The sequence below is a fragment of the Oncorhynchus mykiss genome, chromosome 2 (genome assembly GCF_057628025.1).
Source record: "Oncorhynchus mykiss isolate SJ-2025 chromosome 2, ASM5762802v1, whole genome shotgun sequence".
NCBI classification, from domain to species: domain Eukaryota; kingdom Metazoa; phylum Chordata; class Actinopteri; order Salmoniformes; family Salmonidae; genus Oncorhynchus; species Oncorhynchus mykiss.
Genome location: NC_143023.1, coordinates 57,273,053 through 57,287,605, shown reverse-complemented (window position 1 = coordinate 57,287,605; position 14,553 = coordinate 57,273,053). Strand labels below are relative to the sequence as shown.

Genomic DNA, 14,553 nt, shown 5'->3' with positions numbered 1-14,553 from the left:
ATCTGTAGTTTGAATAGATGTTAGATAGCTAAATAGTTATGCTCAGTGATTTCATACACATGTGTTTAAAACTTACCAGCAGTTACCGCAGTCCATTGGCCTAAAGTAAGTAACTAGCTGTTTCCCCCCTCTGTTAGCATTGGCAAACCATAAGCTAACTCAGGGGGTTCCCAAACGTTTTGGCCCGTGACCCCAATTTGATAAACAATTTTTCATGACCCCACCATGTAAAAAAAAGTGATGTAATCAATGGCCAATGGACTATGACAGTCTATTACAAATCAGTCTGACAGAACTTTTGACAGTATTTCAATACTGAAGGAAGTATGGTTTGAAGTGACTGAAATCAATCAGAAAGGTATCGGGAAGTTCAGAAGATCATCAGGCAATAATTATGTATGATCTTCTGTGTATAAAATAAAGTTATCATTGACGATGTTCTTTTTCCCCCCAGTCTGATTTAGTGCCTGGTTTTGTCCACTCTGACTCCTGTGCGGCTTGTGGGCATTGTAGAGCAAAACAGTTTGATCTTCCAGTGATGGGGTTATAATATTTTGTAGCTTAAACTGTTCAAAAGGTAGAGCCACATTTGTAGGAAGAAAACAGAACTGCTCTGTTTATTACTGACATATCCCCGGTTCTATGAACCAAGCGCAATTTCTTTACATTTTATTTCAGTTTCTCTCGTGACCCCATTTTCAAATAAGGCGACCGCTAGTTTGGGAAAAAGCTAACTCAAACCAAAAATACCACCGTTATCTGGGGAATGCTCTACTTTTAGACTCTCTTGAGATATCAGCTGGAGGGGATCTTGGATTCTGGAAAGAACCTGTTGATCTTTGCAATATTCTTAAACCTAGGGCAGATTGTTCAGTGTGCCAGCTAGCCCACTGATTATTTGGTCGTTGACTATTTTCTGTCAATCTGCTTAGTCACCTATGGTGTAGCTAGCAGCATTTTTGATATACCGGTTTGTTTCTTTGAACACCGTCTCCTCCCGTGCCCACCATGCTGGTGTTTATATCACTATGGGTTCCATGGCACCGTAGTCTGTTCCAGCATAACTATCTTTTGTTGCTAGCATTCCTATAGCTTTTGTTAGATGCTTCAGTCGCTGTGAACAGGCTCTGTTAGTGCTGCCCTGTGGGTCTGAGAGGACAGGGCCCACATTGAGACAGCCCACTGTGTGTGGGACTGGAATGCCAGAGCAGAGCAAAGTGCCGTCATATTCCCACCACCCACCCAGCCATCCTACCCGTCCTTCCCAGGCCTTCCCCTCCCGATGACAGCCTCGTAGCTGAGGTTGTGACCACAGTCTCCTCCTGTGAACCTCCTCTCATAGCTCAATTAGAGGACTGGTAGGACACTATGCCGTCTAGTCGCCCATACGGGGCATATCATGTCTATTTAAAGGCCAGGGAGGTCAGATGGCTGCGCTAGTTAGTTACTTCCTGGGAACCCACTCTCCCAAGGGAAAACAGAGCTGTGGGATTGGTTTGAGGAATTTGTCTAGCACCACTCTGAACTTAAAGCTTTTTCTTAGATGGTAAGTGGGCTTCTTTGTTCCTTCTTAAACTGCATAGTATCCCGTTTCTTCTTTTGTTATATGCTATTTTACTTCCTCTGGCAAACTAATGAGGAGCTCTATAGGGCTGTATTTTGCTTTATGTTTTTGGCTTGTGGACCCAATTGCTGAATCCAGGCAGTGGTTTCACGTAAAGACTGAAACAGGCTTAATGTTCCCCCACAAAGCATGAAAAAGTCCCGAAAACGTATTGCTAACTGTGACTCTGCAATTATTAAGACCACAGACATTGAGGCCTGCAGACAATGACATGTTTGTCTGGAACTGTTTACAGTCTCTTACACCAAATAAAGGAAAATAGCAACGACTGTGTGGTGTCTCAGTGACTCTGTCAATTGTACGGTAGCTCAGTTTTTAAATGGCCGACATTCAGGACTTACTCCATAGTAATCAGTATAAACCTTTTGTGCAATGTATGTCACATGGTTTGCTACCCCATACGGTTAAGGAATTGAATATTTTGTGGTGAATTAGCGAGATGGATCTCATGCACAACGCAGGGGCTGACAATACACGCTGGAGATGGATACCACATAAGACATCACACACGCGCACACACACACACACACACACCCACACACACAAACTGCAAGTGCCGCAATAAATTAAAGTGCACACCTGAGTGATTTCCCTCAGCAGCCCTTAGACACACAAACCGCTAGGCGGTTGTTATTCTACCCCATATGTGACACGGCTAAAACAGAAGTGTCCTTTGTTTCTGCACCTGAGTCGACCACATTCTCCATGGCACGGGCAGGAAGCCATTTGGACACTCAGATTTCCTTGAAAATAACACTGAAACATGGTTTCTGAGGAACGTTAGGAAAATACCTCAGCAGCTCTATAATTTCAAGTCAGTAAAATACCTAGATGTCAGAGCTTTGTCGTGTTCTAATAGGACCATGTTGTGCAAGTCACAAATCAAATCACAGTTTATTGGTCGTGTGCAGCACACCGTTTTTTTAGATGTTATCACAGGTGTAGCGAAATGCTTATGTTTCTAGCTCCAACGGTACAGCAATATCTAGCAATACAAAAACAATACACACATAATCCACAATAACATTTTAAAAAAGAACAAGAAAGTAAGACATATCATAACGAGCAATGTCAGTCCGGATTATAAATATATATTTGTGTGAATGGTGTGTGTATAGACAGTATGGACAGTATACGAATAGAAAAGGTGTGTACAGCAATAGTTATATAGGATGAGTCATGAATAAAATACAGTATGTACAGTACATAGGCCAGCAATATCTAAGGTTCAGGGCAGGGTACTGTACTGTCTCTGCCTTCTAGATTGTAGCGGAGCAACCACAGTGCCTTCAGAATGTATTCACAACCCTTGCTTAACTTTTTCCTCATTTTGTTGTGTTACAGCCTGAATTTAAAATTGATTACATTGAGATTCCGTGTCACTGGTCTACACACAATACCCCATAATGTCAAAGTGGAATTATGTTTTTTGAAATTTGTACAAATTCATTCAAAATTAAAAGCTGAAATGTCTCGAGTCAAGTATCCAATCCCTGTATTATGGCAAGCCTAGGTTAGGAGTAAGAATGTGCTTAACTTACCCGAGAAGCCTGAACTGTCAGCGCCTCATGAGGCCTGAACTGTCAGAGCCCATATAGGGAATCAGAACCTGCTGCAACTCTGCTATGCGCACTGACAGTCCATAGACCTCATGGTTCCAAAAACAATACTTACCTTGCGAGCCTGACATGTCAGAACACGTATCGCAAGGAACCGCAAGTCCAAAACAGAACCCTTGTCGTGACTTGGTGAAGAACACACGCTCGGCTGCATATTATCGACCAATCAATGAACAAGGCAGGCCGAGGCTCAAACCCACAGGAACCTACAGTAACCTGGAAACGGTGTACTCAGGCACTCCCAGGCAGCCCAAGGCTCAAACCCACAGGAACCTGCAGTAACCTGGAAACGGTGTACTCAGGCACTCCCAGGCAGCCCAAGGCTCAAACCCTCAGGAACCTACAGTAACCTGGAAACGGTGTACTCAGGCACTCCTAGGCAGCCCAAGGCTCAAACCCACAGGAACCTACAGTAACCTAGAAACGGTGTACTCAGGCACTCCCAGGCAGCCCAAGGCTCAAACCCACAGCAAACTGTGGTAACCCTGATAATGCGCACTTCATGCGCTGCCGCACCCCAAGACAGCCCAAGGCTCAAATCTACAGGGAACACTGCTAACCCGAATAAAGCCTCACCTGGAGCAGTTACATCCGATAAAACCTCACAAAGGTATGTGAGGAACCCCAACTCACTGCATCACACATATCACCAATCATCATGCCCCTGAACTATGTCGAAGATGCAGCCACACCCCTAGTGGATTAAGGTTTACCACACACCGCTAGGCAACCCTTGTCATTTGCTGTCGTATGCCAATAGGAAAGACGATGTTTAGAAAGCACCCTACCCCATGTGAGAACTCCAAACAGGAAGGGTGTACTGCTAGCTCGTGGAGATCCCCAACGCGCTTGGCCGACGCCAATGCCATTAGCGTAGTAGTCTTGTAGGAAAGGACCTTCAGGTCCACAGACTCCAATGGTTCAAACGGAGGCTCACATAGTGTCCAGGACCAAAGCCAGGTCCCTGAGGTCAGTACCCTAGGCTTAGACACTGGTCTGAGCCGACGCAACCTTTCAGGAACCGCACCACCAGGGGATGAGACCCCAGGGTAGAGCCGTCAATCTCTTCATGACACGCCGAGGTGGCTGCCATATAAACCTGTAATGTGGGAAAAGAAAGGCTCTGCTCAAAAAGTTAATGCAAGAACATCAAAATGGCCACCAAAGAACATCAAACATGCGCCACTTATGCACATAACCTTCTCGTAGAGGGCGCACAAGCCCGACTGCATAGTCGTAATCACTATCCGTCAAATTCAACCTTTTCAGGGCCCAACCCCACAGAGATCTGTGGTTGTGGGTGCCAAACTCTCCCATGCGCCGATGACACGGAACCCTTCAAGGGTCCCCGCCCAACAGGTGGATAATCTCCGGGAACCAGGGTTGTCTGGGCCAACAAGGAGCCACAAGATTAAATAACAGACTCTCCTGACGGACCTTCTCCACGGTGGCTTGAATCAGGTCCACCGGAGGAAAATCATAGCGCAGGGTCCGAGGCCACTGATACACCAAAATATCGGTTCCCAACAGAGAGCCCAGTCAGATCGCTCATTGAAAAAAACAGACGACAATGCAAGTTTTCTCGTGATACTTAAAGATCTACGTTGGCTCTGCTGAAACGGTCCTATGTCTGGGCAACCACCGAGGGGTGCAGTTTCCACTCCGTAGAGCAAGGATCCACCCTGGAAGGTAGATCCGCACCCACATTGACAGATCCGGGAAGATACGTTAGACATAAGCACTGCTCCATATGAGCCACCACCATCCTATTGTAGTACCTTACCAACATATGCTGGCCATGCAACATCAGAAGGAAAAGCATCAGCACTAGAAAAACAGTCAGTAGCTCTAGATAATTTATTTTTAATACTCATCCCTGAACAACAAAGCCCTACTCGTCAGTGGCATTATTGTGGACGAATGTGTTGATGTTCTGTGCCCAACAGAGACATGGCAACAACCTAATGACTATTACCTGCTTAACCAAGCAACACCACCTGGCTATGTTTACCTTGTCAAACCTTGTGCTCTGGGTCGTGGAGGTCGGCTTGCTGTCCTTCATTGGTCTGACTCGAAGGTCAAAGTCACACATGTACTGCAGGTAACCTCTTTTGAACATATAGCCTGTACAATATCTGTCCCTCAACCGCTGCTTAAAGTCCTCATCTACCGGCCACCTAAAACCTCTCCAGTCTTTCTTTCTGAGTTAGCTGAGCTCCCTGTGTCCTGCCAAACTATTGTTAGGGGACTTTAACATTCACGTGGACTCTGAAGGATGTGCTTTGCTGGAGACTTTACTGCCCCTTTGGATTGCTTCAACTCTACATAGCATGTAAACTTCCCCACTCATGACAGAGGCCATGTACTTGACCTTGTGTGCACAACAGGCATGGCTCCCTCCAACCTGTCAGGTCTGGACAAATCCATATCTGACCATGAGGCCATACCGTTCAGTGTGCCCGCCCCCATGCCCAAGCCAACAAGTGCACCAACACCTCGAGAAATATAACAAGGATTTACACAGCTTGGATATGCAATCACATGACACCCCTGAACCTCATGTATCCTCAGTGACTGACCTGGTGGCTCATTATAACATTGAGCTCTCCTCCCACCTGGATGCTCTGGCTCCCCTTAAAACAAGGGTGGTCTCCGTCAACATCCCAGCGCCATTGTACCCTCCTGAGCTGCGTGCTATGAAAGCCATAGGACGACGACTAGAATGGCTCTACACACGGACAGGGCTTATTCTCTCTCTCTCTCTCTCTCTCTCTCTCTCTCTCTCTCTCTCTCTCTCTCTCTCTCTCTCTCTCTCTCTCTCTCTCTCTCTCTCTCTCTCTCTCTCTCTCTCTCTCTCTCTCTCTCTCTCTGTCTCTCTGTAGATTTGTCTAATTGACTTCGTCGTTATTTTTCTCACCAACAATGCCGATTTTAGCATGTAAATCTTGGTGGGGTAATAAAATGTTTTAATGATGAATGCCAGCAAAGCCACTATACAACACTAAACAATACATGAATTGCACTATAACGGTGACAAACGGTGCCCACAAACTGTTAGAGCCTACATAAAGCTGTCCCAACAGCAGAGTCCCAACAGCAGTCCCAACACCTTACCACTGCTACTCCTGGCTGTCAGCTGAGCCTTGTCTGTCAAGCGAAACAGTTCATTCAGACTCATTTACAGCCTTTAATTAAAATATAGCTCATATGGCTGACTTGTTTGAACAAATGTGGTTTCTACTGACAATTGAGATTTACAAACTATGGCATAAGGGGACAAAGAGCGGATAAGAGGCAATCCGTAATTTCGATTAAGACATTAATGAGCGAGCTAGGACGGACGTAGTCAACATAACTAGTTGTTCAGCACTTTTGAAATGTACTTGTAGGCTCTAGAAAGAGGCCCAAATACCGACTTGGAATTCAGAGTTGGATGACCATTCAAAAACAAAATCTGTATTTTCCCAGTCAGAGCTAATTTAATCTGAGTTCCCAGTTGTATTGAACTCACTGTAGTATTTTCTGGCCCATGGCATTGCCCCCTTTTTTTTGTGATATCCAATAGGTAGTTACGATCTTGTCTCATTGCTGCAATTCGCCTACGGACTCGGCGAAGGTCAAGAGCCAAGCCACACTGCTTCTTGACACACTGCTCGCTTAACCCGGAAGCCAGCCGCACCAATGTGTCGGAGGAAGCACTGTCAAACTGACGACCGACCGGCCCGCCACAAGGAGTCACTAGAGCACGATGAGACAAGGACATCCCGGCCAGCCAAACCCTCCCCTAACCCGGACGACGCTAGGCCAATTGCTCGCTGTCCCATGGGTCTCTCGGTCACGGGCGGCTGTGACAGAGCCTGGGATCGCACCTTGGGCTGCAGTGGCGCCCAAGAACTCATTGTTGAATTTGCGATTTCCAAATTGTTGTGTAATGTTTATGTCCAGTGGCCGATGAGCACCAATACGTTTTATTTATTATTTATCTTCATATGACAAGGATTGAAAAGGATTTGCCAGTAGATTGCTGACTTGATGCATGATGATGACTCCTTGTTTAGCTTGCTAGCTAAGACTTTGAAAGTATGATGTTGACCAATCAAAAGCTGCTAAGGTAGATATAACGTGATTTGACGTCATTTTATCTGTGATCAATGACCTTGAGCCTTGTTGGATGGGCACTTCTAATGTAAGTCTATGACAGCACCCAAGAGGCTTGAATATTTTAGCTCTACCCGTACATTTTGCAGTGACGTAGTGTCTCTATGAGTGACAGAACACTGAGCCAATCACGACACAACTAGAGAACATTACCAACCCCGACACTTCGTATTTTCCGCCACCACAGAAAGCACTGAGCTAGGCTGAAACACCTGCTTGTTGGAGCTGCCTTAACCAAGAAAGCAAAAAAGAGACCTTGTTTGTATGCGGCTTTATTAACTCAATGATAAAAAAATATATATATGTTTTTACATTGTTTGCAAACTGATATGTAGATTAAAAAAACATGAGCTGGCGCACACCCAGAAAAAATAATTTGCGTGGAGGTTCTAACTAACGGTGAATAAACTGTGCCTTCCTCACAGTGATGCCGAAACGTTGGTAAATACCCATTCAATTGCTGGGAGTTTATACATGGAGTGTGCTACTTTCTTTATTTTGATAGTTTACGCAAACTGATATGTGACACGTATTAATGCCAAAATAACATGCAAACAGGTGGGGCTCTGCCACTGAGCAGCATAATGGCAACAATTGTTCAACAGCCCCTATTCAAATTGGACACACTTATGCACAAATTTTCTGTTTGCCATTTCACACACTTTTAAAGAATACCAGGGGAGCTGTGCATGTTCATATGTGACTGTCGGGAATGAAGTAAGTGATATAAAAGGGGTTATTCACATCTATTGATTCAACAACACTCACCATTTCATAAGCCAAACCACGGTGGCTAAACCTGTTCCAAGTCACTGGGCCAGAGAAGTTGACTATGAGTCTCATATGTAGCTATGTGCTAATCATAGTCCTACAGTAAACATGAAATCTGTAATCTGTACTCATTCCACAGCAGGATGCCATTAACTAAATGGATTATAATATGGGAACCCCCCCCCCCTCCCTCCCCCACACACACACCCCTCATGCCACAGCGGGTTTTAAAAATGGACTAATCTAAATGGGATACATCAATAAAAATGCAGAATAGAATTGCAGGCACTTAAGAACTTCAGCTCCCTTGCTTGGGTTCAAAGTGGAGAGTTACTGGCAGCCAGCCAATAAATTAGAAGATAAGAAATATTATTCCACTGGCACACCGGGGCCTATAGCTATTTAAAACGGGAGCTTTATTGATAATTTAATTACTCTGGTAAAAAAAAGAATAGTAGGCTTGGATGCAGATCAATAAGGAGAGATTGTAGTGGATACGGTGCCGTGGAAACGACACAGCCAAAGAGGCCGTGTGTGTATGTGTGTGTGCGTCAGCGCGTGTGTGCATCTGTCTGTGTATGATTATGTCAAATGTTCAGGTCCTTCTTTTAAAATGTTCGATTTAGGATTCTAATAAAGTATACATTTGTGTTCAAGTGGATAGGTGATGCAATAAATTGTGTATTACTTACTCTACATTACCAAATGGTGAAATTGATAGAAAATAGCAATGTGTGACTTTGGATGGTCTAATAATAATCTAATGTTGTTTATTGCAGGTGCTGTGCTGAAGTGGTATGGACACAGGTAGAATGGCTAGTCCTCAGAGCTCCAGAATGGCTAGTCCTCAGAGCTCCAGAATGGCTAGTCCTCAGAGCTCCAGAATGGCTAGTCCTCAGAGCTCCAGAATGGCTAGTCCTCAGAGCTCCAGAATGGCCACTCCTCAGAGCTCCAGAATGGCCACTCCTCAGAGCTCCAGAATGGCCAGTCCTCAGAGCTCCAGAATGGCCACTCCTCAGAGCTCCAGAATGGCCACTCCTCAGAGCTCCAGACACAGTAGCTCTGTTTCATCATCTCCAATGAGGTAAGTGCACACGACTCGCATGGTGCACATATGACATAATATGCTTTGTCTGTATCTATGGGACTGTCAGCCTCGCATCAGTCTCTTGAGACACACACCAACACACACACGGCTGCAAACACATTCAACAGCGCAAGAACCTACGCATGCGTACACAAATACAAACACACACATGCACAATAACACACACATATAGGGCACAATAATGTTATGTACACTGTTGCTACTAATAGTAGTAATACTGGTAATAAAATAACCTCAGATTCAGATCTGTAAATGGGTCTAAAAACACATGGGATATATGGTGTCATTATGCAGTCTTTGCCTGGGTTTGAGAGCGAACGCATCACCGCCCTGCAACTGTTAGAGTGGGATGTGTCTCTGAGTTGCCAAAACACACACACACACACACGCACGCACACACACACACACACGCACACACACACACACACACACACACACACACACACACACACACACACACACACACACACACACACACACACACACAGACACACACACACACACACACACACACACACACACACACACACACACACACACACACACACACACAGTCTAGGATTAGACCTCCATACACGCAAATACATTCAAATGCACTGCGAGGACTGTTTCGTATACTGAAGATTCCAACATATGGCACTCACATACAGACAGTCATGAATGCACGGGACATGTTCTCACACACTTACTTTTCAATCAGATTCAAATGAATCGCATACACATGAATCACATACACATAGGAATAAAAAAAGAACATACACATGAATCACATACACATAGGAATAAAAAAAGAACATACACATGAATCACATACACATAGGAATAAAAAAAGAACATACACATGAATCACATACACATAGGAATAAAAAAAGAACATACACATGAATCACATACACATAGGAATAAAAAAAGAACATACACATGAATCACATACACATAGGAATAAAAAAAGAACATACACATGAATCACATACACATAGGAATAAAAAAAGAACATACACATGAATCACATACACATAGGAATAAAAAAAGAACATACACATGAATCACATACACATAGGAATAAAAAAAGAACATACACATGAATCACATACACATAGGAATAAAAAAAGAACATACACATGAATCACATACACATAGGAATAAAAAAAGAACATACACATGAATCACATACACATAGGAATAAAAAAAGAACATACACATATGCAGATACCACAAAAACATCTGCATCTACATAGACATACACTGAAATAGACCCTATAAGGTAACAGAGGACACTATCCCTGCATGCAAACGGTTTGGTTGGTCACCTTCTGCCTCAGGTTCAAGCCTGAAAGAGGCCATGTCATGCACTGCAGCCAGGAGACCAGCAATCAGCCAGATGTGTGTGTGTGCTCTTTTACAGATGATGTTATGTGTGCTAGCGTGCATAGGCCTACTGTGTGTTTGTGTGTGTGTGTGTGTGTGTGTGTGTGTGTGTGTGTGTGTGTGTGTGTGTGTGTGTGTGTGTGTGTGTGTGTGTGTGTGTGTGTGTGTGTGTGTGTGTATGTGTGTGTGTGTATGTGTATGTGTATGTGTGTGTGTGTGTGTGTGTGTGTGTGTGGAGCCCATTCCTGGACTGCACTTTAGAGCTGTCAGTCTGCTTTGCGCTGATGGAAACATCTGGAAGTCAGATGTCTGCCTCATACCTCAGATCCCAATCACGATCTCTTAGTCTAGGGCAGGGCATTTTTATCCCATGTGCTACTTCAGGAGGAGTGTATGCGACAACCTCGATCACAGCAGGCTAATTAATTGGTATATACAGCCTAGGGTTGCAAAGCTACCAGTAGTTTACCAAAGTTACCGTAATCTTCAGTAATGTTGGTAATTAAAGGAAAATCTATTGCAATCTATCGTAACTTTAATAATTTATTCTTGAATAACTCACTTTTTTTCAAATTCATAAATGGTATCCACAATATGGTTCAAGAGAAAATTGCCTAATTGCCTAATTAAGGAAAAAAGCATCTAATGAACTATTATTTTCAATTTACTCTGCAAGTCTTCCAACTATTGACGTTTTCTTTACAAACTGCCACCAGCACATTGACAACAAACAAGTCAAATAAATGTGTGTCAAAAAAATGATATTTCATGCTGAAACCTTCATATTAAACACCAATGGCATTCACTAAATTGATGGTTATAATTAGGATAATGTTTTACAGCTTTGTCATTGTATTTTTTTTACATTATAATCATCTTATTTGATTATTTAATATGTGACACGTGATAAGGCTCAAACAAAAGTCCTTTGCAGGCAAGATTATAATAAATTGTTCCAAGTAGATGTTTGCGGTGCTAATTCTAAAAAGAGTCCATGTTAAAATATATATCCAAAGGGAAAAGCACACTTTGAAAGTTCCCAGTGATACCCTCCCTTTGCAACCCCAATACAGCCTGAAACATTTGTATGCAAAATCGTGTAAATGTTCCTTACAAGCCAGACTGTTAAATAAAATGACCTTTGAACTTACTCTAGCGCTTGTCTGTGCAGTTTATCCTTCAGCTGCTCTAAAGTTTTGACAAAATATCCACAGGAAAGTATTGTTTTCCTGACTATTTAGACAGTCGGTATGTATATGGTTCGGCTCTGAACCGAGATAAAGTTGGTTAGTATGACCATCTGTAGAGCATCTATCAACAAACTACACTACATGAGCAAAAGTATCTGGGGACCTGCTTGTCGAACATCTCACTCCAAAATCATGGGCTATGGAGTTGGTCCCCCCTTTGCTGCTTTAACAGCCTCCACTCTTCTGGGATGGCTTTCCTCTAGATGTTGAAACATTGCTGCGGGGACTTACACTGATGTTGGGCGATTAGGCCTGGCTCGTGGTCGGCATTCCAATTCATCCCAAAGGTGTTCGATGGGGTTGAGTTCAGGGCTTTGTGCATGACAGTCCAGTTCATCCACACCGATTTTGAAAAAACATTTCTGTATGGACCTCGCTTTGTGCACGGGAGCATTGTCATGCTGAAACAGGAAAGGGCCTTCCCCAAACTGTTGCCACAAAGTTGTAAGCACAGAATCGCCTAGAATGTCATTGTATGCTGTAGCATTAAGATTTCCCTTCACTGGGCCTAGCCCGAACCATGAAAAACAGCCCCAGACCATTATTCCTTCTCCACCAAACTTTACAGTTGGTGCTATGCATTGGGGCAGGTAGGGTTCTCCTGGCATCCGCCAAACCCAGATTCGTCCGTTGGACTGCCAGATGGTGAAGGTTGGTTCATCACTCCTAAGAAAGCATTTCCATTGCTTCAGAGCACAATGGCGACAAGCTTTACACCACTCCAGCCGACGCTTGGCCTTGCGCATGGTGATCTTAGGCTTGTGTGCAACTGCTTGCCTGGAAACACATTTAATGAAGCTCCCAACAAACAATTATTATGCTGACGTTGCTTCCAGAGGTGGCTTGGAAGTCGGTAGTGAGTGCTGAAGCCGATTTGAACGTGCGTCAGCACTCGGCGGTCCCGTTCTGTGAGCTTGTGTGGCCGACCACTTCACGGCTGAGCTGTTCAGTAAGGCCATTCAACTGTCAATGTTTGTCTATGGAGAGTGCATGGCTGTGTGCTCGATGTTATACACCTGCCAATCATTTGAAGGGGTATACACATACTTTTGTAAATATATCGTGTATCTGTTGAAAAGCAATTGTTGCTAAGGTTACGCTTAGGGTTAGGTTTAGAGAAAGGGTTAAGGTAAGGGTTTAGTTTAGGGTTAGGATAAGGGTTAAGGTTAGGGCTAGGGTTAGTAGATAGTTAGTTGAAATGTTACCGATAGTCTGTAGAGCATCTACAGATGGACTATCCAAATAAAGTGTTACCAAAGTGGTTTCTTCATCCCTTCCCTTATCATTCATACCTTTCCATTCTGCAATGCTATCATAAACAGGAAAGACTAGACATTTTTTGGTATTCATTTGGAACCTCCCAGCTCAAGCACTGCTATTGTGGCAAAGGCTGTTTGCCAAATGTAATTACATTTTTCAAATGTAACCTTTATTTAACTAGGCAAGTCAGTTAATTAAGAACAAATTCTTATTTACAATGACGGCCTACCGGGGAACACTGGGTTAACTGCCTTGTTCATGGGCAAAACGACAGATTTTTACCTTGTCAGCTCTGGGATTCAATCCAGCAAACTTTTGATTACTGGCCCAACGCTCTAACCACTGGGCTACCTGCCAATGTAGTGCACAATTTTCCATTCATGTGTATTTAATGTTCAGAACCCAATAAGAATACTTTAGCATTCTTGCTTACTACATTTTGTATACATGTTTATTTCTTTGTGTGGGACAAGAGTCTCCTTGTTTCCGTTTCCTCTGCTTCTCCAAAGCCTCATTGACCTGCTCTTCAAAATCTCACAGCTCATTCAGCCTACATTTTCCCTCGGACTGTCTGAATGTGGTTCTCTTGTGGTGTCTGCATAATATTCATATGTGGTGCCAGACATTATATGGTGCCATTCATGCAAACCAGACATTATATGGTGTCATTCATGCAAACCAGACATTGAAGCACATGTGGGTTCACAATGCTACAATAGAGGTTTTCTTATTGGAGACTTAAGTAGAAATCTTTTGCTGAGAAGTCTAAGAGCATTTGCCTCTGGCTCCGGTAGATTGCCCTTACTTGGGGTTGGAACCTTCCAATTGCCATACCTTCGCTGCCCCGGTTGTGATTCCTACAGCACAGCCAAACTAGCCGAATTCCGTCTCCAAAGACAGTTGAAGAGTTACACAGCCCAATGCATCACTGAGTGACTGTAACGTACCAGGCGGAGGTTTCACAATTGGGGATTGTATTTGTATAGTCCCATGTGGCTCCCATAGAGCATGGTGCTTGCAATGCGAGTTCCTCCTGCCCGATAACTCGCGCCGCGCTTGATCGAAGACAGGTGGTCCTCCCAACACCTCTGGGCTTTTTATCGTCTGTTTACCATACAGCGCTTATCGACGAAAGCACCCAAGCACCAAAATATAGTGATACATACACATAGTCGCAACTATAAATAGCGTAGCACTGGCGTTGACAGTTGAACGTGTTTTTCTCTCTGTGCCTGCCTGAAAGTTTGTCTCTGTGATGCAATTGCATGACACACCAACAGCGCATCAGTCACACCAGAGAGAATGCTAGCACCGGGCAGTACTATATTTAGCTCTCAAAACACAAGTTTAGTCTCGGCCTGGTTGGTTGGCCTCCATCACTAGAGGTTGATCTCT

The 14,553-nt window shown here is 43.9% G+C and overlaps 1 protein-coding gene across 5 annotated transcripts in view; it reads left to right on the top strand.

Annotated features, from left to right (window-relative positions):
* Positions 1 to 14,553, top strand: part of insc (INSC spindle orientation adaptor protein) — an 85,758-nt gene that overhangs the window by 33,659 nt on the left and 37,546 nt on the right. For 3 of the 5 annotated variants that reach the window (XM_036951290.2, XM_021566491.3, XM_090203206.1), the window contains exon 2: positions 8,952 to 9,256. In XM_036951290.2, coding sequence (XP_036807185.2) covers positions 8,970 to 9,256 — 287 coding nt within the window. In that variant the 5' untranslated portion in view covers positions 8,952 to 8,969. Of the gene's footprint in view, positions 1 to 1,279; positions 1,547 to 8,951; positions 9,257 to 14,553 lie in introns of those variants that run through there. The other 2 variants (XM_036951292.2, XM_090203201.1) reach the window with 2 other exon arrangements.